The sequence below is a fragment of the Narcine bancroftii genome, chromosome 3 (assembly GCF_036971445.1).
Source record: "Narcine bancroftii isolate sNarBan1 chromosome 3, sNarBan1.hap1, whole genome shotgun sequence".
Classification (NCBI taxonomy): domain Eukaryota; kingdom Metazoa; phylum Chordata; class Chondrichthyes; order Torpediniformes; family Narcinidae; genus Narcine; species Narcine bancroftii.
Genome location: NC_091471.1, coordinates 240,641,680 through 240,666,835, shown reverse-complemented (window position 1 = coordinate 240,666,835; position 25,156 = coordinate 240,641,680). Strand labels below are relative to the sequence as shown.

The 25,156-nt window shown below is 45.6% G+C and overlaps 1 protein-coding gene across 2 annotated transcripts in view; it reads right to left on the bottom strand.

The window, feature by feature from the left end:
* Window positions 1-24,775, bottom strand: part of LOC138758402 (Krueppel-like factor 1) — a 56,055-nt gene extending 31,280 nt beyond the window's left edge. The window contains exon 1 of one of the 2 annotated variants that reach the window (XM_069927260.1): window positions 24,606-24,775. In XM_069927260.1, coding sequence (XP_069783361.1) covers window positions 24,606-24,692 — 87 coding nt within the window. In that variant the 5' untranslated portion in view covers window positions 24,693-24,775. The remainder of the gene's footprint in view (window positions 1-24,605) is intronic. The other variant, XM_069927262.1, reaches the window with a different exon arrangement.
* Window positions 24,776-25,156: the final 381 nt, after the last annotated feature.

Here is a 25,156-nt window from a genome sequence, read left to right as displayed (position 1 = left end):
GAGAATAAAACAAAACAATGAAGTGCACAAATAAGAGCCCTTAAGTGAGTCTCTCAATGAGTGTTGTTGAGGAGTCTGATGGTGGAGGGGGAGCAGTTGTTCCTGAACCTGGTGGGTGCGAGTCTTGCGGCCTCTACCTCTTTCCTGATGGCAGCAGCAAGGAGAATGTGTGCTGGGTGGGGCGGATCCTTGATGATTGCTGCTGCTCTTCAATGGCAGCATTCGTTGTAGATGTTCTCGATGGTGGGGAGGGGGGGGGGGGGTTTGCCTGTGATGTCCTGGGATGTGTCCACTATCTTTTGAAGGGGTATTGGTGTCCCTATACCAGACTGTGATGCAGCCAGTCAGCACATCTCTGTAGAAATTTGTCAGGATTCCAATAATGGAACTTTTAAGTTTAGCAAGTAATGGTTATGGGGAGAAGACAGAAGAATGGGGAAGTAGAGGCTCTGACGTGAGTGACATTGAGTGAAAAGTTTTTCTTGGTCCACCATTCAGCCAAGTTTTCAATCTCCCTCCTGTACACTGACTCGTCTCCTTCCTTTATACAACCCAATACTGTGCCAAGACAGAAAAAGAGATAATAAATATAAAGGGAAAGATTAATAAATTTTCACAGTTGCTAATAGTTCAAGATAAAAATGTAGTTCAGACAGACTTTGGGTGTTCCAGAGTAGTTTATGGTTAGAGGTAGGGTAGGTTTCAGAGCCTGAAAGCTGTTCTTAAAGCTGGAGGTGCTTGGTCTTCAGACTTCTGTACATTCTCCCTGAGGAGAGACTGACCTGGGTGATGGGGGTCCTTTAGCCCAACAACATGGAGAGGCTTCCCCACTTCACTCCACCCACTCTGCCCCAAGTCCTCTTCTTCCCAGTCACCTGTCAGCCCCTATCTTTCTGGTTCCACAAAATATTTGACATGAAGTCAGCAGGGGTGCATGAAATCAAATCTTTTCCTCCACATTCTCCTGTCCAGAACCAGGTGAGGAACAAAGATCAGAGGAGATGAGTCTGTTGCAGGGCACAACGCCTGTGTTGGCATCGAGTTTCGACTTCCAGTAAAAGGGAATAAAACAGGCTGGTGTTTTAAATCCCTGAGACAACAGCATCCTGACATTTTGGAACTCTGTTCCACAGAGCTGAGATGCAAACTTCCATCAGACTATATGTTGGAGCAGAATTAGGCCATTCAGTCCATTGAGTCTGCTCCGCCATTCAAATCATGGCATATGTACTTTTCCTCTCAATCCCATTCTCCTGCTTCTCCCCATAACCCTTACTGCTAAAGGTAAAAGTTCCATTATTGGAATCTCAATGTAACATGCATGAAATTCCTTAACTTTTGTCTACCGCAGTGGTTCTCAACCTTTTTCTTTCCACTCATGTAACATTTTAAGAAATCCCAATGCCATAGGTTCTCTGTGATTAGTCAGGGATTGCATTGCACAAGGTGGGATCTGGGTAGGAAGAAAAAGTTTGAAAACCACTGATTTAATCATCCCTAATGAACTCGTTATGTGCACGGTTTCATAACTCCAAAGACAATTTTTCTCAAGCAAAATAGTTCAGTAACAATTGGATCAAAAGTAGTGATTCTCAACCTTCCCTTCCCACTCACATAGGCAATCCCTGACTAATCACAGAGCACCGATGGCATAGGGATTACTTAAAGTGGGATGTTAGTGGAAAGAAAAAGGTTGAGAACCACTAGTCTACAGTAAGGAAGACAAGAGTCACTACTTTCTCAGTGCCCCTCGCAGAGATGAGGCCCCAGTGAGGAACCCCTGGTTTACAAGGCCAGTGCTCTACCATTGACCCATGGAGCTCGGTTTTAAATCTTTACATTTAAATTTAATTGGCTTTACATTTAAGTTGCTTTTCCACAATGCAGAGTTCAATACAACTAAAACAGTCTTCCCAGACAGTGGGTTTTGTCATTCTGGATGGAGGCAGAAGGATGTCCTCACTCCGGGAACACCAGAAACTCAGTCGCCGAGTGTATCCATGGAGAGGATCTGTGGCTTCTGAGACTATGGGAGGTTGAATGGTACCAAAGCAGAGTTAAGGGGTCAAATAGGCTCTTCCTGCTCCTGTGTTATATTCTCGCACATCATGTTACAAAGAGATGCAAATTAGAATGATTGCCTCAGCTGTGAAGATGATTTGTTTCTCAGCATCAAACAGACCGGAAAAAATTTTCCTGGATGGTGTTGGAATATATGGGTACAGAGACTGTCAGAAACAAAGAGAATGGAAACTAACTCAGTAAGAAGGCTAAGACAGAAGGAGGTGTTGAGTAGAACAGAAGAATATGGCCAGATGAGAAATAAATAATTAGAAATATCTGGGGTATGAATTGATTTCTGATCAAAACAACAGGATATTCTGGCCTTGAGGATTAAGATGGGAGCTCTACACCCCAGATATCTGCAGAGCAGGAAATTACTTGTGATAAATCTTATGCAAGAAATCTAGTAAAGAAAGCCAACTTTTGTTAGGTTGAGCTATATAAACTGTAAGAGACTGGACAGTAGAGGTCAGTCTTGGGGAATAGCTCACTGTGCAGGTGACCTATGAACTAACGACTGAACCAGAGCTCTGTTAAGCTTTATTCTTGTGCTGTGTAATAAACTGATTGTTGAACTGAATACCTTCTCCTATCACTTCATTTAATTAACACGCTGGACTCAGACGACGCATAGACTAAATTAAGGTAGGGTAAAGCCAGAGTCCGACAATTTGGTGACCCCGACGTGATGAAGATGGAGAAGTGACGGAAGAGAAAGAGACGAAAAGGCAAATGAGGCAAAAAAGAATCCCTCAAAGGGTGCGAACCATATGATTCAGCAGCCACCGCAGCCACCACAAAGGAATAATACGAATTGGCACCTGGCCCCAAATTGGGCACCGGGTCCCACCTATGGGGGCAGGACTGGAGGTCCAATGGGGGGATTCCGAGTAAGAGGTCGGGGTGTTCCACAAGTGCAGCCAGCCATATGTTTTGGATGTGGTCAACCAGGACACTTGAAGAGAGAGTGCCCCCTAGCATGGGGTCTTCAGGACACTGGGGGAAGGGGATATGGACCACCACAATATGAGCCTTGGGTCCAGGCCCAGATATCGTCAGTGCCACCCCTGGTACATCAGGCACCCCATGCAGCTCTAGCTCCGACAAGACAATTCCCATTGCTGACGGAGGAGGAGCAATGTTACCCACAGTGACGGGGCCCGAGCACCCAAGAGCAGGATAGGTTGGCAGACCCCTTTCTACAGATTAAAGTGACGGACATGGAAGTATCTTTTTTAGTAGATACGGGTGCCAGATTTTCAACACTTACTGGCGCTGAGTTTCAATCTAAAAAGTCATCCTCTAGCGTCCAGTTGATAGGGTCCTCGGGTACACCAGAAAATCTGTCGTTTTCTACACCATTAGTCACTTCTGTGGCAGGACAGACTTTTGCACATCAATATATTCTGTCGGCAATGTGCCCTACTAATCTTTTGGGCAGAGATCTGCTGGTCAGGTGTGGAGCATCAATCCTTTGCGGACCCAGCGGAATAGAGGTCACCTTTCCAAATGGGTATTCAATGAACTGTTAATTAACTACCCTTCGTTCCAGTTCCCAGATGTTACTGTCAGCCGCTGGAGGATCCACGTCTGAGGAACTATGGGCTGACATTTACTGGGGGCTGCTGGAACCAGAGGACTCACAGAAGGGAGGGCTGCTAAAGCTTTATAATCAATGGAAGCCGTGGATCCAGATGTTACACCCCATATACCCCTCCCTCGGACCCCCTCCATGTTACCCTCTTTTACGATAGAGATGGGGATGAAATTTATCAGCATGCCTTTTATGAAGAGGTAGAGGGCATGCAATGGGAGATTAATTCGGACTACATAGTGGTAGGAAAGGAGGGAGTGGTCGCTACGGTGGCACTGACATCTGAGCAGCTGGAGTGGTATGTGATGGCCGGTGAGGCCATTCCTCATGTCACTCTTGTAATTGGCACTAATCACCAGGCAAAAGATTTGGGACCGATGTGTCAGAACTTGATGTCCTTGAGGGACTGGTCCGACACTCAATTACCGACAGTGCAGTTCTCTCTATCTGGTCAGGCATACAGGATTTTGTACCCTTCAAATGATCGGGTCCTCCTTGAGCATAGACAGATTGAACGCTTTCATGGTAGAGAAAGGATGGATTATCCCGACTCTGCCCCTATGTTGGATTCTATCCCTGAGGACCTTTGGTCAGTGGGACCAGCAGATGTGGGTTTTTGCCAGCAGGTTGATCCCATAACATTTGAACTTTCAGATTATACTCCCATTTGGCAGACACAGTATCCCCATAAACCCGAGGCTGAGGTGGGTCTGGCAGATACCATTGATGGCCTAATGTATTCAGGGGTGTTGGAACATTCGTGATCAAGTTGGAATACACCCATCTTACCTGTTCCGAAACAGGACACGGGCAAATATCGGATGGCCCATGACTTAAGGCGCATTAATGGTATTGTGCGAACACCCACAGTTCCAGAACCGAACCCATATACCGCCATGACTGCTTCAACTCTGGACCACAAGTGGTTCTCTTGTATAGATTTAGCAAATGCTTTCTTTTGTTTGCCGCTAGCAGAACAGTTTAGAGATGTGTTTTCCTTTACGTATAGAGGTATAAAGTTACATTATACTCGATTCCCGCAGGGTTTTATCTTATCCCCAAGGATTTTCAATCAGGTTTTGAAAGAACAGCTGGGGGGGCTAGTACTACCAGGTGGGGTAGTTCTGATCCAGTACGTAGATGACATCTTATTGGCAACACCTGAGCCTGTCTCCTGTTTGGAGGTCACAAAACTCCTGCTAGTGCAGCTGTTCAAGGAAGGTTTTAAAGTCTCTCGTTTAAAGTTGCAATGTTATAGACAAGTGGTCTCCTTTTTAGGAAGAATGGTCTCAGCGAAAGGTACAGGGATATCCCCTGTGCATTACAAAACCTAAGATAGTTAAGGAAAATCTTTCGTTTTTGGGTTTGACAGGTTATAGTAGGCAGTTTATCCCATCGTATGGTGAGTTGACACATCCACTGCGAACTTTGGAGAATGAGCAGGGGATGAGGAATCTGGGAGCTACACTTGATTGGATTGCACAGGCTGAGATGAGTTTTATTCTACTTAAGCAAGCTCTTACAACTGCTATAGATTTGGCGATTCCAAATTATAGACACCCTTTCGTTTTGGATGTTTCTGAAAAAGCACACACGATTGTTGGTGTCCTTTTTCAGAAAAAAGGGGGTGGAAGATGTGTGCTCATGTATGTGAGTATAACACTAGATTCGACTGAAGACAGACATCCACCATGCACGAGACATGCAGCAGGGGTAGCAAAGATTTTACAAAAGGTGGCACACATAGTGATGGGACATGCCCTGACGGTATTAACAACACATAGTATTGTAGCATTTGTGAGCTCGACAGTGTTTACAATGACGTCACTGAGGCAGACGAGACTGGAAAAGATCCTGAATGCTCCAAATATTACATTTACCCATGAAGGCATTAATATGGCAGACAATATGGGAGAGGGAGAACCACACTGTTGTGAAAAGAGGGTTCTAAGGGATATTAAAATAAGACCTGATTTACAGGCTTCATCCTTGAGAGAACCAGATGAAACCTTATTTACAGATGGTTGTTGTTACAGACATCCCACAGACGGATTAAAAGCCGCCTATGCAGTAGTACGGAGAACCACAGAAGGATTTGAAGAAATTATTACAGGGACAGTGAGAGGAAAGGAGTCAGCACAACTGGCCGAACTACAGGGAATGATAGCAGCATTAGAATGGGCAGAAGGAAAGGAGGTAAATATATATACATATTCGGCATATGTGGTAGGAACAATACAGGTTGAGCTGAGTCAATGGATTAGAAGTGGGTTTTTAACAGCAGCAAGGACCCCAATTAAACACGAGAAGGATGTTAGGAAATTGGCTGAGACCCTCTTGAAACCAAGGGCATTAGCAGTTATTAAATGTAAGGGCCACAATAAAACAGATACGATGGTAGCTCGGGGAAATCAGGAAGCGGACACGGCCGCAAAAAGGGCAGCAGGGTACGGCCCTCAGTTTATTTTGATGCAGGCAGATAGAATGGCACATGACTTATTGCCACCTTGTGAGGTAGGAGTAATAATTCAAGAACAGGCGAAGGGATCACCCCAGGAAATGATGGTATGGAAAGAAAGGGGGGCAACCGAAGATCAGGGACTGTGGAGATCAATGAACGGTAGGCCAGTATTACCATCTGGACTCATGAAACCCCTCCTGGAGGAGGCACATGGGTTAACCCACTGTGGGAAGAAACAGATGATAAGGTATTTGGTACATTGGTGGCACCCCTTCCTGCCGGCGATGGTGGAGAATCATATCAGAGAGTGTAAGGTATGTATGACATATAATGTCAAGGCGACTGTGAAACCTCACGAAAGACAGTTTCCGTTGCCTAAGTTACCAGGGCAGGAAATTGTAATTGATTATACGTACATGATAGAGAGGGCAAGGGGATATTGATACCTCTTAGTAGCAGTTGATGTGTTCATAGGTTGGCCTAAGGCAATCCCTGCCAAAAGAGAAGATGCAAAGATGGTAATTAAGTTCCTAATCAACCAGTACATTCCTATACACGGGTTTCCTAGGAAGATCAGGTCAGATAATGGAAGTCATTTTAAGAATGAAGATTTACAGGAGGTAGAAGCGATGTTGGGGTTTAAACATGCCTTTGGAACGGTGTATCATCCACAATCCCAAGGAAAAGTGGAGAGAATGAACCAAACAATAAAAGGTAAGATCGGGAAAGTACAGGCACGGACCAAATTAAATTGGGTGGATGCGCTGCCCCTGGCATTGATGTCAATAAGGAGTTTGGAAAGTTATGTGACAGGATTTACTCCGTATGAACTACAAATGGGGCACCAGTTTCCAGGACCTGGAGCCGGGATTCATACAACAAAGGAAGAGGTAAGCCCAATGAGATGTAATCTTTATTATGATAAACTAACGGCTCTGGTATCAGCTTTATCTCAACAGGTTACAAGTACCGAACAAAAAGGTGAAACCCCGATACCATCAGTTGCGGAGTGGGTTCTGCTAAAGGTGATCAAGAGAAAGTGGTCGGAGCCCAGGTGGACAGGGCTCTACAGAGTGGTGGAAAGAACATCCCACGCAGTTCGACGACAGGGAAAAGGCGAGACGTGGTATCATTGGAGTCAGTGAACAGCAACGGACCCACCAACACGGACACTGGAACAGATTCGAACGGAGGTGACTGAGAACCTGTGAAGCAACTATGGACTAAGAACTTTTTGAACGGGTCCCTTTAAAGAGACTATTGGATTACGGTGACTGTATTTCAGTACTTGAGTGATATTTCTATATTGAAGTCAACAGAATTTAGGGGGCCGTGATGGACACTATGTGGGGACTATGGGTGATGTTGTTCCTAGCCCTTGAAGTGTCTGGAGAAGGAAACAACTGTACAAAGTGCGGTCAGCCTGGGAGGCCCATAATGAACCGAAACAGTACTTTGCGGATTGGACTGATTTTCCTGAACACTGTGTTGGGGCCCCCACTGGACTGAAGTGTGTTCATAATGGCCAAGTTTATGAGGTTAAGTTTAATAAGGGGTCGGAGATGCCGGTCCTTGCAAAAACTCCTGAGGTCTCGGTCCCATAAGTTAACTGGTGGTTGGTCTCATTTTCATGAGACCAAAAGGGGGACTCTTGGAATATAGGGGTTAATTAATCATAGAAAATATGTAGAATATATGCTTACGTACTATTCAGTTTATATACATGAATCCAGTACTATGTAACAATTTAATATTTTTACCTCATGGTGAAGGGAAAGAGTAATTAATGTAAGTAAGGGGCAGCCACAGTATGTAGCAAAGTTGGCTGATTACAGTAGGTTTAGAATTGCTGCTCCCCAAATACAAAAGAGAGGATAATATGTATAAAACAATTTAGCAGGAATGTTAAGGCAAAAGGAGGTGTTGATTAGTTAGCACAGGAGATGATGGCCAGACAAGAACAAAGAGAATCCTGACAGAGACTGTCAGAAACAAAGAGAATGGAAACTAACTCAATAAGAAGGCTAAGACAGAAGGAGGTGTTGAGTAGAACAGAAGAATATGGCCAGATGAGAACAAATAAATAATTAGAAATATCTGGGGTATGAATTGATTTCTGATCAAAACAACAGGATATTCTGGCCTTGAGGATTAAGATGGGAGCTCTACACCCCAGATATCTGCAGAGCAGGAAATTACTTGTGATAAATCTTATGCAAGAAATCTAGCAAAGAAAGCCAACTTTTGTTCTGTATGATAAGGTTGAGCTATATAAACTGTAAGAGACTGGACAGTAGAGGTCAGTCTTGGGGAATAGCTCACTGTGTAGGTGAGCACCACCTACGGCTCCTAGAACGCTTCCACCAGCGTTGTCTCCGCTCCATCCTCAACATCCATTGGAGCGCTCACACCCCTAACGTCGAGGTACTCGAGATGGCAGAGGTCGACAGCATCGAGTCCACGCTGCTGAAGATCCAGCTGCGCTGGATGGGTCACGTCTCCAGAATGGAGGACCATCGCCTTCCCAAGATCGTATTATATGGCGAGCTCTCCACTGGCCACCGTGACAGAGGTGCACCAAAGAAAAGGTACAAGGACTGCCTAAAGAAATCTCTTGGTGCCTGCCACATTGACCACCGCCAGTGGGCTGATAACGCCTCAAACCGTGCATCTTGGCGCCTCACAGTTTGGCGGGCAGCAGCCTCCTTTGAAGAAGACCGCAGAGCCCACCTCACTGACAAAAGGCAAAGGAGGAAAAACCCAACACCCAACCCCAACCAACCAATTTTCCCTTGCAACCGCTGCAATCGTGTCTGCCTGTCCCGCATCGGACTGGTCAGCCACAAACGAGCCTGCAGCTGACGTGGACTTTTTACCCCCTCCATAAATCTTCGTCCGCGAAGCCAAGCCAAAGAAGAAGGTGACCCATGAACTAACGACTGAACCAGAGCTCTGTTAAGCTTTATTCTTGTGCTGTGTAATAAACTGATTGTTGAACTGAATACCTTCTCCTATCACTTCATTTAACGAACACGCTGGACTCAGACAACACATAGACTAAATTAAGGGTAGGGTAAAGCCAGAGTCCGACAATGGTTTGAGCTGGAAAAGGTCAGCATTGGTGCATTGACACTGCACCTCCTCCCCAACTCTGCTCCGCACCATCTGCATTCACCTTTTCTTTCAATTTAGACATACAGCTCAGTAACAGGCCCTACATACAGCTCAGTAACAGGCCCTTTCGGCCCATGAGCTCATGCTACCCAAACAGACCCAATTAACCTACATCCCCTGTACGTTTTGAAAGATGGGAGGAGAGCGGAACACCCAGAGGAAACCTACGCAGACACAGGGAAAACGTACAAACTCTTTACAGACAGTGCAGGATTCAAATCCTGGGTCACTGGCGCTGTAACGGCATTGCACCAATCGCCACTCTAACCTTGCTATCCTGGAAGACTGGGGTAGGGTGGGCTCTAGGCAAACACCCAGCTGCTTGGATGATCATGGCGACACAAGACCAGCCAAGGGTAGGACCAGGGTTCGCCTCTTGGTCTCTCAAGCATGCCCTGGTGTGCAATTCCCCCATCTTTCAAACCTTCCTCGACCTCCACAGCACTCTGGGGTGCTGAACTCTGGAAACTCTCTGAGAAGAAATTAGTGAGGTACATGAGACAAATGGAGGGTTATGCAGTAGGGAAATTCCAGTCAGTTGTTAGAGAACATTATAGACAAACACGCTGCGAGACTGGCTGAGTTCCTCCAGTCAAAGCACCTGCAGGCTTTCTTGTTTCACGATGTTAGAGTCAGGTAGTAGGTAGGCTCCACACTGTGTGGCGAAGGGCCAGTACGGTTCTATGTCAAGAAACTCCTGTCCCTGTCAGTTTTAACACCTCCCAATTGCTTTATATCGCTGTCCTCCCATTCATAGCCCCCCAGTGAAAACATCTTAACATAATTTCCTCTTATTTCACTAAATTCCAATGAATACAGGTCTAACTACATTAGCCGGGCCTGATAATCAACCCTCTCATTCCAGGAACTGGCCAAGTGAATCTCTTCTGCATTCCCTTACTTACTTTCCAAAATAAAGTGAGCAGGGCTAATCTTCAGCCTCTCCAACACCCTGGACAACTGTGAGAATAATTCTGTGTATGAAACTGCAACTCACTTTCAATAAAGGCCCAGGTGTGACTTGCCTTTTTAACTGCTAATTGCACCTCTTTGTGATTCATGCCCTTGAAGGTCAAGATCCCACTCATTTGCAATCTCTCCCTAATCAGATACCTAATCTGCCTTTTGACTCCTCTTACCAAAGTGCACGACGCTCTTACCTTTTTCCCACTCACTCAGCCCAACTGTTCTCACTGCTACCACCAGGAAAGAGGTGTAGGAGCCACAAGACTCGCGCCACCAGGTTCAGGAACAGCTGCTCCCCCTCCACCATCAGACTCCTCAACCACAAATTCAATCAGAGACTCTTACTTGTGCACTTGATTGATTTTCTTTCTCTATGTATGGCACAGTCAGTTTGTTTACATTTCTTTATTTGATTTGATGTGTACATTGAGTACATTGTTTTTTGCTTTACCAATAAGTAGTAATTAGGCCTGGCCCTACATACTCTGACAGTAAATCCAAGTCTGAATCAGAAAAGGATAGAAGTGTCTGTGTTTGACCACATAAAAGCAAGATGTCCCCTGGTTTACAGCAGAGTGAAGATGACCAAACTCTGATGGGTGATGTAATTCCAGTGAGGCTGCTGTGCTGCAATGCACCTGCTGATACCCCATTCACGCTGACACCTCATTCACAGGGCCAGCCTCACCTCCCAGTGAGAGGCCAGGAGTTCCTCCCTCCCTAGAAGGGGCATCCTCATATTACTCAAGAAAGCGATGCTTTGGACCCCGTGTCCCAGTTTTTAGGGAATGCATATACTCCAGGTCTCGGTTTTCCGGGACTGGTTTCATCCCCAACCACCAGCTGGTTTGTTCTGGTGTGCATACTGTCGTTTACCCACAGACCCAGTCCGGAGTATGTATTATGAAAGGTTAAAAATGGCTGGAGTCCAAAAGATTGAACCCAGACACATCTAAAATTTCTGACCCACCCAAGCCTTCAGCACTGTGGCAGTTCCAGTTACTGTTAGGGAATTTAGAATCCCCTCCTGCGACAACTCATTATTCTAACATCTATCTGAGATCTCACTACATTTTTGTTCCCGCTGCTGGGAAGCCCACAACACATCGCATCAAAGCGACCATACCTTACTTATTCTCAGTTTCGACTATAGAACACTACAGCATAGAAACAGGCCCTTCTAGTCCATGCCAAACCATATCGCCCCGCTGAACGATCCTGCAGGAATCTCCTCCCTCAGTTCTCCCTCATCAAAAATCTGAAATCTGCCGTCTGTAAATCTTCGCCTATTTCCTCTTCCTCCTAGAGTCTAATTATCCTCAGACACCTCCCCTCTCTCTTATTGCACTTTTTTAGCATTGGTAACCATCTCCTGCACTTCGGTGGAACCATTACACAGTCAGAATTTTTTTAAAAAAATGGAAATACATAGTGGGTCGGGCAGCATCTGTGGAAGAAGGGGCAGAGGTAACGTCTCAGGTCCAACTGTGTTTATTTCAGATTTCCAGCTTTTTTTTTAAAAAGTGTCCATTATCGACAACTTTTGGTTGAATGTTATTTATGCTGCCATCGGGAAAGAGGTAAAGGCACCGCAAGGCCTGTCCTACTAGGCCGAGCAACAGTTACTACCCCTCCACCACTATGCAAACTCAGTTAAGGACTCTTATTTCTCACGTTATTTTGTTATCAAATATTTATTGCACAATTTGTTTGCACCATCCATCTCTTTTGTGTGCGTATCTTTTCTTTAGTTTTTTTTTGCGCGACTAAAAGTTAGAAATTCTGCTTGGCCCGCGGGGAAAAGAATCTCGGGTTGTACGTGATGCCTGTATGTATGTACTCTGAAAATACCTGAACTTTGAACTGGTCAAGTCACACAAGAGAGATGCCTCCGATAACCATTTGATGGATTCCAACTGGAAACGTCGCTAGTCCCTTGTCTCCCACCTCTGCCATTCAACCTGCCGAGATTCTCCAATAGATTGTGTTTTTACTCCTCATTCCAGAATCCCTTGTGTGTCTCCATTTAAATCTTCCACTCCTTTTAATCCCGATGAGAAGGAAGGATAGGGGGCTGTACATACTCTGACAGTAAATCCAAGTCTGAATCAGAGCTCTTCCCCTGGGTGCCCAGGGGAAGAATCCTTTGTCATTCTATCGCCTTTTAACACACTGGGCTGGCCTGGCCTTGTAAATCTGCTGGGGTTTCTGGCGAACCTGCTCTCTATGTATCTCACCCCCTATTTGGCAAGAGAAATGAAGAGATCCTCGAGGGGTCAAACTTGGAGGCGTCGAACCGGAGCTGGAAGCCATGAGATCGAGGCAAGGGAGGCAACGTGGCTGTGAGAGCTAGTCTGGGTGAGCTCATGGTCGTAGAGCTTGAGAGCAGCAGGGAGCAGTGAGGCAGATGCCCACAGAACTCCCTTCGGAGAACTTCTTCAGGCTAATCATCCCTCAACGAGAATCCACAGATTTTTGCAGCAGGAAAATCTGCGGAGGCTGTGACTGAAGCAAAAATGTAAATGCTGGAGAAACTCAGCAGTTCAAACAAAGTCTGCAGACATTTGTGATATGTTCCCTCTGTACCACTCCTGCTTTCCTCAGACACCTTCTCAGAGATGGCTACACCTCTCCAATTCTGGCCTCTTGCAAATTTGTCACTTGTGTTACTGCTGGACCCCAACACCTCTTCAAATCTCTTGCCTCCTTTAAGATGCACCCAAAATCCAGCTTGGTGACCTGTTTTTGTCACCTGCATGGAAAGATGGCCCACTGTATCCATGCTGACAAACAAGACCATAAGACATAGGAGCAGAACTAGGCCATTCAGCCCTTCGAGTCTGTCCCTCTATTTAATCATGAGCTGATCCATATTCCATTCAGCCCCACTGCCTGGCCTCCTCCCCATAACCTATGATATCCTGGCTAATCAAGAACCAATCAATCTCTGTCTTAAATGAACCCAATGACCTGGCCTCCACAGCCACCCCCTCCACCCCCTCCCCGTGGCAACAACTTCCACAGATTTACTTCCCTCTGGCTGAAGAAATTCCTCCACATCTTTGTTCTGAGTGAACGGCTTTTAAATGTTTCAGTGAGATCTCCCTAAATTCTAACGAGTACAGGCCAAGAGCTGTCAAACACTCCTCATGTTATAATCCTTTCATTCCCAGAATTATCCTTGTGAATCTCCTTTGAACTCTCTCCAACGTCAGCACATCCTTTTTTCAAAAAGAGGAGCCCAGAACTGCTCACAATACTCCAAACGAGGTCTCACCAGTTCCTTACAAACACTCAACGTCACATCCCTGCTCTTGTATTCTATTCCTCATACCTTCACACCACCGACTCAACCTGCCGGACTCCCAGGTTCCTTTGCATCTGGGTATTTTCAATTATCAACCCATTTAAATAGTCTGCCCCTTTATATTTTTTTTCTCCATCATACACTTTTCGACATTACAATTCAATTGCCACTTCTCTGCATTTTGATTTGCTATTTATCTACCCTTCTGCATCAAGAACACAACTGCACTCAAGCTCTCTTCAGGTAGACGTTACAAAATCCAACATCTCTAAGTTCAAGAACAGTTCCTTCTCCGACAGCTCCGTGTCTCGATTCTCCCCATGCTGCCCAAACTCTAACGTTAAGCTACTCTGGGACCACCAAAAGATCAGTCTGCCTGACAGAAACATCACCAAGTGCAACTGAGAGGATTTATTTACCTACCATTCTGCATGACCTCTTTTTCTGAATCTTGGTGCATTTTGGCAATTTATATTATATGACTCTAGATTGTGTATCTACCTACCTGTGTGGCTGCAGTAAGTAGGAATTTCAGTGCATCGGTACTCACGTAAAGGACAATCTACAATCAGGGGTCTCACGCACTCTCGCATTGCCATCACTGCCCCATTCACCCAATTCCCCGGACACCACTCACGATTTATTGCGGCTAGTAAACCACACGGCTTTGGGATGTGGGAGGAAATTCCAGCGCCAGGGTGAGGGGAACTCGGGTAGTCACATTCCAACTCCACACAGGTCCTGGTCTCTCAGGAGCTGTGAGCCACTAGCCCTTGTGCCTATACACATTGCTGATGGTCTCCCAAAGCATATTAGGTTCCATCTATTACCTCATGGATATTTTGAAACAAATCTCAATTCACCATAAAACATTTTTTTTTTAAAAATTGTATCATAGGACAGTACAGTACCTTCGGCCCTTAATGTTTTACCGACCAATATTTTCCTTCCAAAAAAAACCCTTCCTACCCCACAACCCTTTATTTTCCTTTCATCCACGTGCTTGCCTAAGAGTCTCTAAATGCCCCTAATGTTTCAGCCTCCACCATCATCCTTGGCAAGGCGTTCCAGGCACCCTCAACACTGCGTAAAGAAAAAACACGTACCCCTGATATCTCCCCTAAACTTCCCTCTCTTCACTTTGTACAGATGTCATGCGGTGTTTGCTGATCAGAATGGATACTTGACATCACATACGACCCTGAGATTCTTTTACCTGTGGGCCAATTATTACCACTTATTGGAAGGGCAAAAAAAAATGTACACAACTTACACATGTAAACAAACTGACTGTGCAATACAGAGAAAATAAAAAAAATCAATAAAAGTGTATGTAAGAGTCCTTAAATGAGTCCTTGATTGAGTTTGACGTTGAGGAGCCTGATAGTGGAGGGGGGGCAGGTGTACCTGTCCCTGGTGGTGCGGGTCTTTAAACCAGAGTCCAGTTCAGCGCTATATTTTCCTTTATTAATGCTCCACTGAAGAATTCTGGAGTGGAGAAGGGTGGAATAGAGATCCAAGTTATTTTTGTTCCCGGATTTCAATTTTGCAACAATGCACACATGCAGTGGCAGATTTACCGATACCTTTGATGTGGCACAATTGCAATTTCCTGCTGCAGACCTTCATTTAAGCCCATCTTAAATGACTTGCCCAGCTGAGGCATTGCCCACTACAAAAATGACACCTCAATGCATAGGAAGCAGTCTTACACTGAGAGGCAAATCTAATTGAGCTACAAGGAGTTGTCCGCGAATGAGTCGGGCAGTGGACCAACCGAGCTCTGCCACAAGGAAGATGCCCTTCAAACCAGGCGCTTTTGGGGGACAATCCCAACCTTACAAGTTTCAGCTCCAGCAACAGAGACACAGGGGTGGGGGGTGGGGGGTGGCGCTCCTAAAGATGGCATCACCCACAGGCACAGATCACATGTTGAGGAGCCTGGTTTTGTAAAAGCCCAGGAATACTGACACATTTCATTACGTAACGAGGCTATTAAAACATTTCAGGCAGAGTTTTATGCTTGTTTTTCGAAAAGGAGAGATGAGAGCAAGCTTGAACTTCCAGTCCCTCACATAGAACATGCCCTTCGACCCTGAATATTGTGTTGACCTACATATTCCTCCCCCAAAAAAAAAACAAAGCTACTCCTCCCTCTTTCAACCATGTACCTGTCCAAGAGTATCCTACATGCCATTAATGTTCCAGCTTTCACCACAATTCCTCACAACACATTCCAGGCACCCACAACATACCCCTGACGTCTCCCCCAAGCTTCCCTCCCTTCACTTTGTGCATTTGTCTTTTGGTGTTTACTCTTCCCACCCGGGGGGAAAGGTGCTGGCTGTCCACCTTATCTATGCCTCTCAAAGGCTTGCCAACATCTACTCTGAGAAGTGCTTATGGACATTCTTGTGGAACCTCTGAAGAACTTATAGAACAGCAGAGTACTGTCGGCCGATATATTCCTACCAAATAAAATTAAACCCTTCCAACCTCATCCATGTTCATATGATTGGAGGAGCCATGATCACGTGAAGGAAAAGAAAGGAAGGGATAGCTTGGGGGCATTGGCTAAGATCTAAGCTTAATGATCTTGAATGATCTGGCACATTGATATAACAGCATGGCTGTGTCTCGTCACTGCTGGACCCAGCCCACCTAAGGGAGCAGTGAAAGGAAGCACGCCTGGCACAATCACAAGCTATGAAATCCTTTTGCAGTTTACTGCAAGAAATCCTTCACCTATTGACCTGACGCACAGAGTCAAAGAGCTGGGAAATGGCCACTTCACCAGGCTGACCAAGTCGTCCACCTGAGCTGGACCCATTGGCATTTAGCCCATGTCTCTCCAAATCTACTATCCTGAATCTATGACCCCAGTTCTCGTCTCTCCCACCAATTAGAAACAACCCTCTATAGCTTATAACTTTCATCACTTTAGATGTTTCTAGAAGATCCCCTCTCACTCTTCTAAATTCCAGCGAGTACAGTCCCAGACGACTCAATCTCTCCTCATAGGTCAATCCCCTCATCTCTAGAATCAACCTGGTGAACCTCCTCCACACCACCTCCAAAGCCAGTACATCTTCCTCCAGTAAGGAGGCCCGAACTGTACACAGTTCTCCAGATGTGGCTTCACCAGTACCTTGTACAATGGCAGCAGAACCTCCCTGCTCCTAAACTCAATCTCTCCAGCAATGAAGGCCAACATTCAATTTGCTTTCTTGTTACCCTGCTGCCCTTGCAAACCAACCTTTTGTGATTCATGAACAAGCCTTCCCAAGACCTTCTGCCTGGCAGCAATGCTGCAATCTAAATCACTTGTCATTTAAATCATCTGATCTTGTCCAAATGTCCTTTAAATGCCGTAATACAGCACGATAACAGGACATTTCGGCCCAATTACACCCAATTAACCTACAACCCCCGGTATTTTTTGAACGGTGGGAGGAAACCAGAGCCCTCAGGGAAAACCCACGCAGACACAGGGTGAACGTACAAACAGACAGCGTGGGATTCGAACCCCAGTACCCAACTGCTGGTGCTGTAACAGCTTTGCGCCAACCTCTGACAACTCAGTCCACGTGCTATCAATTGAAGTTTAAAACCAATCAGGGCACTGGGCAAAAGCTCTTCCTCAAGGTACAAGGTCCACCCATGAGAACAAGTGTCTCGATAGTGACTCCTTCTCCTGGGTTTGTAAATGAGAGGAAGTTTTACATTTCTAAATCAGTAAAAAGGAAATGTCATTGTTTTTTTTTCCCCTGGTTTCTCTTGCACTCCCCACCCTATAGCAATTAGCCTCTGAGACTGCAGATGCCTCGCTACAAGCCACAACACAACAAAGTATTGGGGAAATGTGATCAAGAGCACACATTGCTTGTACTGTCATCTTTCGAAACACATCATTATTGCAATGCAAGGGCGAGCTACAGCGAAATAAATGAGAAATGTGTCAGCGTGCTGATACCTGAGCAAAGAAAACGCCGAAATGCTGGAGGAACAGCCAGTCTTGCAGCATCCATAGGAAATAGATAGATTGCTTATTCCCGAAGAAGGGCTCAGGCCTGAAATGTCGGCAAAGAATAAGCCAAAAAAACAGGAGATCTCAGAAAAGCGACAGTGCTGGCTGGGGGAATGTCCAGGCCAACAAAAGGAGTTAATTGGATAGGATATGGGGGAGAGGTGAAAATTGATTTTGTCTGTGTGAAAGGAGACAAAAGGGAAAAAGGGGAGAGACAGTGCTGGGGAGAAGTGGGCGAGGCGGGAGGGTTTAACAAAAGCCCGAGAAGTCAACGTTAATGCCATCCTGTTGGGAGGGTGTGGTTCCTCCAATTTGCAGATGGTCTCAGTCTGGCAGTGCATGAGACCACGGACAGGCATGTCAGCAAAGGAATGGGATGGAGAATTAAGACGGGTGGCTTCTGGGAGATCCACGCTATTGTGGCGGACTGAGCCGAGGTGCTCAAAAGCGACCCCCCAGTCTGTGCCTCATCTCTCCAATGTCAAGGAGTCTACAACAGGAGCACCCGATACAGATCCACAAGTGAAATGTTGCTTCACTTGGATGGAGTGTTCAGGGCCCCGAATGGGCGCAGGTCACAGGAGCTCAATCTTTGCCTGCAGTCGATGTTTTGTTCTTGGTTGTTCTATATCTAGCTTCTTCCTTAATTTGTTCTCCACTTTCAGAACTGCTCAAGTAACAACCCTGTGACAAAATGTTTCGAATTGGGCATCAAATTTCATTTTGCATTTCAGCAATAAGTTTTGTTCTAAAGTCCTCACAGAATAGATATCAAGCAAAACCTGATACCCAGCTACATATTAGACAAGGTGATGAAACATCATGTCAAAAGGTGGATTCCAAGACACATCTCAAAAGAAAAACAACTCAGCAAGGCAAGGAGGTTTCAAAAGGGAATTCTCTTTCTGGTATGAAACACAGAAGTCTGCAGACATCGTGAATGTAGTAATAACACCTAGAAATGCTGGAGGAACTCAGCTGGTCTCTGGTATCTCAAGTTGAAGTTTCAAGTTTATTGACATACGACTACATGTCAAAGTTTCAGTGAGGAACTTTGATTTGTGAGCAGCCCAGCTAGTCAGCTCATTCCTCGAACAAGAGTATAGAATACAGAGTTACAGGTAAAGATCAGTTGGGGTGGAGCAAAGGCAACCTTCATTCACTGGTGTGAGGTTCAATTCAAGAGTCTGATAACGGTATCTGAAAGTTTTTAAGCATTAGTTAAATATAAATCTTTTCATAGTTACATTTTGCCGAGGCAAAAAATGTTAACTGTCACCTGTTAAAATTTTTTTAAAATTCTTTTACAGGTTATGTGAAATTGATCCCGAGTTAAAAGTTATCCAACATCTCAAATTTTTGAAAGAAAAAGTTCCAGAGTTTAACACGACATCAAATTTTACTGAGAAAATACAGAAACGTATAGACGATTCATTTACATTTCAGACCCTGACTGATGGAAAATGTCTGATTGATTTTGCCTGGTCAAGACATTTTATATTTGTTGTCGGCCCAACTGTGCACTTCATGCATTTGCAGTTTAATAACATTTTTTATTACTACTAGTAAACCAAACAATAACAATAAACATTCATGCAGCAGTTTGACTGGGAAAATGTAACAAGGAACACGATAACAACATTATGAAATAAAATTCGAGGCCAGTGCACAAAGAAGGCATTGGTAACCACAAAGGTTTTTTCATAAAAATTTAGACATACAACACGGTTAACAGGCCATTTCGGCCCACAAGCCCTTGCTGCCCAATTTGAACAGTGGGATGAAACCCGAGTCTCTGATAGCGCAGAATTTGGATCCTGGTTCCGATCGCTGGCATTGCACTAACCGCTTCACTGACTGAGCCACCCCAATGTTATTTAAAGAGGCAGGTTTGAATGAGCTGATGAAGCAGAGAAAATGGGATAGAGCTTTAGAGCTTGGATTTTGGGTATTTGGGCAGACAGGATAGAGATTGGAAACTTGGCTGAATGGTGCACCAACAACAACAACCTTGCACTCAATGTCACCAAAATCAAGGAGCTGATTGTTGACTTCAGGAAAGAAAAGCCAAAGGTGTACAACACAGTGACCATTGGGAAATTAGAGGTGGAAAGGTTGAGCAAATTTAAATTCTTGGGAGTCACTATCTGGGAGGATCTTTCCTGGACCCAACACACCAATGGCATCATGAAGAAAGCACGGCAGCATCTCTACTTCCTCAGGAGTTTGCAAAGGTTTCGTATGATACCAGAAACCTTGGCAAATTTCTAGGGGTCTGGTGGAAAGTGTGTTGACCAGCTGCATCATGGTCTGATATGGGGACACCAATACCCCTGAGAATAAAGCCCTGCAAAATTTAAAGCCATTCATCACAGGCAAAACCCTTCCCACCAGTGAGTACATCTACAGGGAACGCTGCTGTCGGAGAGCAGCAGCAATCTTCAAAGACTCTCACCACCCAGCACACACTCTGTTCTCGCTGCCGCCATCAGCAAAGAAGTATTGGTGCCACAAGGAACAGCTGCTTCCCCTCCACCATCTGACTCAACAACAGATTCAATCAGGACTCTTACTTGTTTACTTTATGGATTTTCTCCCTGCATTGCACAGTCAGTTTGTTTACATTCATTATCAGTTTACAGTTCTTTTATTTGTTTACATGTTTTATGCTGTGTACAGTTTGTCTTTGCTAGTGGTAATTCTGCAGGGCCCGTAGGAGAAAGAATCTCAGGGTTGTATGTGATGTCATGCATGTACCCTGACAATCAATCTGAAATCTGAAAAGCACAATGGCAGCACAATAAAAACATTTGAGACATCCAAGAGGCCAGGTTCTAGTATTGTAGGAGGTTCAATAGGCAGGAGACACCATTGGCAGATCGGGATTCAGAGCGGGTTGGTTGGTACCAGCGGTGAGAGGAAATCTACCCTATTCCATCCCCTCCACTCTTGCTGCAGACTCTAAACTCATTGCTCAATTTAATGAATGCAAAATACCCCCAGTTCAACTCCTTTTGGTATTTCCTGGAACGTGGTCACTGGTCCATTCTTTTGGTTCCTCCTTTCTCCATCCTCAACTGTGTCTCACATAACACTGGACAACCAACATTTTGTTTGCTGAACACCTTTGGGTATATTTTATGAAGCTTGGGCTGCTGATCACAGAAATCACTTTAAAAAAATTCCTATCATGTACTGCTTTTTAGATACAATCTATTTTGTGATTTACTGTCATATTTTTAAACATCCTTCAAGCCATGAAGTTCAAAATGTCATTGAAAATTCACTTTCTGCATTCGCACTTAGATGTCTTCCCTGCTGATCTTGGTGCAGTCAGTGACCAACGCGATGAAAAGTTTCACCGGGACATTGTGGTTATAGAAAATTGGTATCAGGGCAACTGGAATCTGTCAATGCTGGCCGACTATTGTTGGACACTGACACAAGAGGCATCAGATGCCAAGTACAAACGAAAATCAGCGGAAAAGCATTTGAACTAACACATGTCAGCATCATGATGCGATTAAACATGCGAAATTCAATCAAAGTTAATTTAATGTTTCTCCAACTTCCTACGTGATACAGCAAATCTGAAATTGTCTTTGTGTTCAGCTTGAAGTCGTCCATCATAATCCCCAATTGTTTTTTTCAGGAAGCAAACCTTTTGAAAAGATTTGTTGAGTGTAATCTCCACATGCTGTTTGAAACTAGCCTACCAACTTGCTGGTTCGGTCAACAACCCAAGCATTTAGATTCAAGCACATTCATTCTGCAGTTGCACCCACCAACTTCTCCAGGGTTAGGTCCCAAACTTTTAACTTAGTTGCATTTCAATGCAACCACTGGGGTGGGGGGGGGGGGGAAGATTCATCTTTCACATTAACTCTACCCCAACCTGACATCGTAGGGAGGGGAAACTGCTGAGGGCTCTCCCTGGTGCCCTGACAAATGCATATCTCTCAGCCAAAAGCAGGGCAAATCCACCATGCAGCTTGTGATTGTACAGATTCTATCACCAATGTGTATATGTACAGATGGTAGTGTAGGATGACTGTGATTGGCTGAGAGTGTAGCCACACCTACTGGCAGGTCTTAAAGGGTTGCTCCTAGCCAGACCAGGTCCTTCTGGACTGGTCGACCTACATGTGATATGCTCCAGTCTTTTAGTTAATAAAAGCCTTGGTTTGGATCAACAAGTCTGGTTGTTTTGACACGCTCTACACAGCTATTGCCTCTCAGTTCCAGGCCAATCCTGACCTCAGGAACCGTCTGTGTGGAGTTTGAATGCTCCCCCAGTTTTTGCCGGGGGCTCCAGTTCCCTCCCATATCCAAGGAAGGGTGGGTTGGTAAGGTTAATTTGGTCCATCAGCAAATTAACTTACCTGAACAACCAAAGGAACTGCTCATCTTAACTATTAGACACTCTCATATTTATGAAACAATATTCATTTATATATTTGTATATATGAATACTGAAGGACACACGCTCTTGCAAGAACGTTGAATAAAATGTTATATCGCTTCACTTAATGACTCTTAGAAATTATTTAATCAGTGAGCTGTGTTTCTCACAGAACCAGCGGTGAGGAGACCGCGATGTTGGGAGGAAGGTATGGGAGAAATACAAGAATGGGAGCAGATAAAGGAGAGATGGAAACAGAGGTGGTGGGGAATGGCCACCCAGAACTGGAAAAGCAGGAGGAATATATTTGCATGTGGCCTCACCCAGCCATGGATGAGGCTGAGGACAGGCACGTTGGTATGGGAACAGCGAGGGGAATTCCAATGGCTAGTAACTGGGAGATCCACCTTGTACCAAAGGTCAGAGGCCACTCTCCTTACAACAGCCATGGCAACCATCCCAGAAATATGAATTGGTTACAAAGTGTTTTGAAATGCGAAGGAGACACCACACGGCAACTCCTTGCATTCTCGACGCTAATGTTTTTGGGCCTCCACTTCCAGACTGGTTGGAAGGGGGGGGGGATGGGTGAATGTGGGAGAGCTTTCTGAGGATTGGCACTGGCTTCTCAGCACCAACAGACCACCAGGTGCACTGGCAGCCACAGGAGATTTGCACCCTTCAGATGAGTCCATGGTATTGGGGTTAAAAAGTAACGGTTCCATTATCACATTAAGAATGTAACAAACATGAAATTCTTTGACTTTTATCTGCCATAAGGCAGACAGAGAGTCACCACTTTGTCCAGGCCCCTTCACAGAAACCTACAGCACCTGGTGTTCCCAGGCAGCCTCCCCTCAAAGTACTGTTTAGCTTTCGAGATCAGACAATCTCGGGTGCATTCAGGCTATTAGGTTTGAGCTCAGAGGACAACATTCACCTGCACCCAACAAACACCTCGCACTCCTGGATAAGTCAACAGGATCTCTCTGCCCGTGAGGTTTCAATCTGCACAGAATGTCCACTCCATCGGAGAGCTGGCTGGCATGACCCCCAGTATCCTGGCTGCCTCTTCGAAAGTGTTCGAGAAACCATCTCACACCCCTGCGGTCCCTGTGCCATTAAGAAATCAATGGACTCCAGAGATAGTTCTGACAGAGACCGCACTCAATAAAAGCAACAATTGAAGTTCTTCTAACCCATTGGCAATTGCAACAACGTCTGCACCAAGATTTATGTGTGAGGTCAGTGTTTTTTTTCCCCCCACTCATACCAGTTTAAGTAATCCCTTTCTAAACACAGAGCACCTATGGCACAGCATGCTTTAGGTCAGTGGTTTTCAAACTTTTTCTTTCCACATACGTACCACCTTAAGTAATCCCAATGCCACAGGTGTTCTGTGATTAGTAAGGGATTGCTTAAGGCGCTACATGGGTGGAAAGAAAAAGTTTGAAAACCACTGTTTTAATCGTACCTAATTGACTCGTTATGTGCATGGTTTCATAGCTCCAAAGGAGCCAATGGCATTTTTTCTCAAACAAAATATTTCAGTGACAATTGGGTCTCGAGCAGTGATTCTCAACCTTCCCTTCCCACCAACATCCCACCTTAAGCAATCCCTTACTAATCACGGAGCACCGATGGCATAGGGATTACTTAAAGTGGGATGTGAGTGGAAAGAAAGTTAGAAAACCACTTCTAGGTGCTCTGTGGTTAGTAAGGGATTACTTTAGGTGGTAGAAAAAGGCTGAGAACCACTGCCCTGACACATAAATCTTGGTGCACGCGTGTTGTTGCAATGAATGCAGCTGACAAATGTTGAAAGCTGTGGAACTCTCCAACACAGACACAGCTCCCACCTCACCACCCCCCACCCTCTACCTTCCCTCAACAGGTGATGATAACATTTTCTGTTCAGTGGTGATGGCCCTCTGCCACACCATGTCATCACCCACAGGCCCCTCCTCTCATCTGCCCCACCCAAGGATAATCCAAAATCCTGCGTGCAATCTGCTGACCTGTTTACAGCAAGACCAGCCACTCTGGTTTGCGTACAGAGCAATTTCATCATCTCCCATCTCTTTCTCATCGAACCCCGTGGGTTAATCTCCACTCCCAGCGAAGCCCTTCCCTCTGGAGTTCAGAAGCAATGTTGCAAACTGATAGCAATACACACAGGCACACAAATACAAGCCATGCACGCAAAACAACACGCCACACACACGACACGAATATGCGTTACATACTGCACAAGCCACACACTCAGGTCAGACCAACACACCTACATCGTACACTCAAACATGAATGTACACGCTCATGTGCAGACACATCTCAACTCCCCGGAACATTGAAACTCAGCACTCACTCCAGCTGCAGTCCCGTCCGTGACCGAAACGCTTCCTGAACCGACCCTAAAACTGCATGCAAAATGCTCCATTGACTCATCTGCAGGGGCAGCGTGTGCGGGGGGAATAGGAGTCACTGCCAAGGGGAAGGGGACGGGGGCAGGGGCGAACGCGCCTGATCTGTCGCCTGTCCATCACGGTCAAGCCTGTGGCAATTCCCTGGGAGGCAGCGGCGGAACATCCAGACTCCCTCCATTTCTCATACCTTGATGATCTCGTCCTGCTTCTCTTGAAAGTTGATGGGATTGGCAAACGAGCTGATGGAGGGTAGGACTGCTTCGGTCAGCGCCATGGTAATTCCGGGACGGGCTGTACGATCTCAATCTGGGACCGTCCCAGTATCCCTGATCGCTCACTCTCCCCCCCCCCCCCTTCTCTCTCTCTCTCACTCACTCCCCCCCTCTCTCTCTATCTATCTCTCTCTCACTCACTCCCCCCTCTCTCTCTATCTATCTCTCTCTCACTCACTCCCCCCTCTATCTATCTCTCTCTCACTCACTCCCCCCCTCTATCTATCTCTCTCTCACTCACTCCCTCTATCTATCTCTCTCTCACTCTCTCTATCTCTCACTCCCCCCCCTCTCTCACTCCCCCCCCTCTCTCACTCCCCCCCCTCTCTCACTCCCCCCCCTCTCTCACTCCCCCCCCTCTCTCACTCCCCCCCCTCTCTCACTCCCCCCCTCTCTCTATATCTATCTCTCTCTCACTCCCCCCCTATCTCTCTTTATCTCCTTCACTCCCTCTCACCCACCTCCC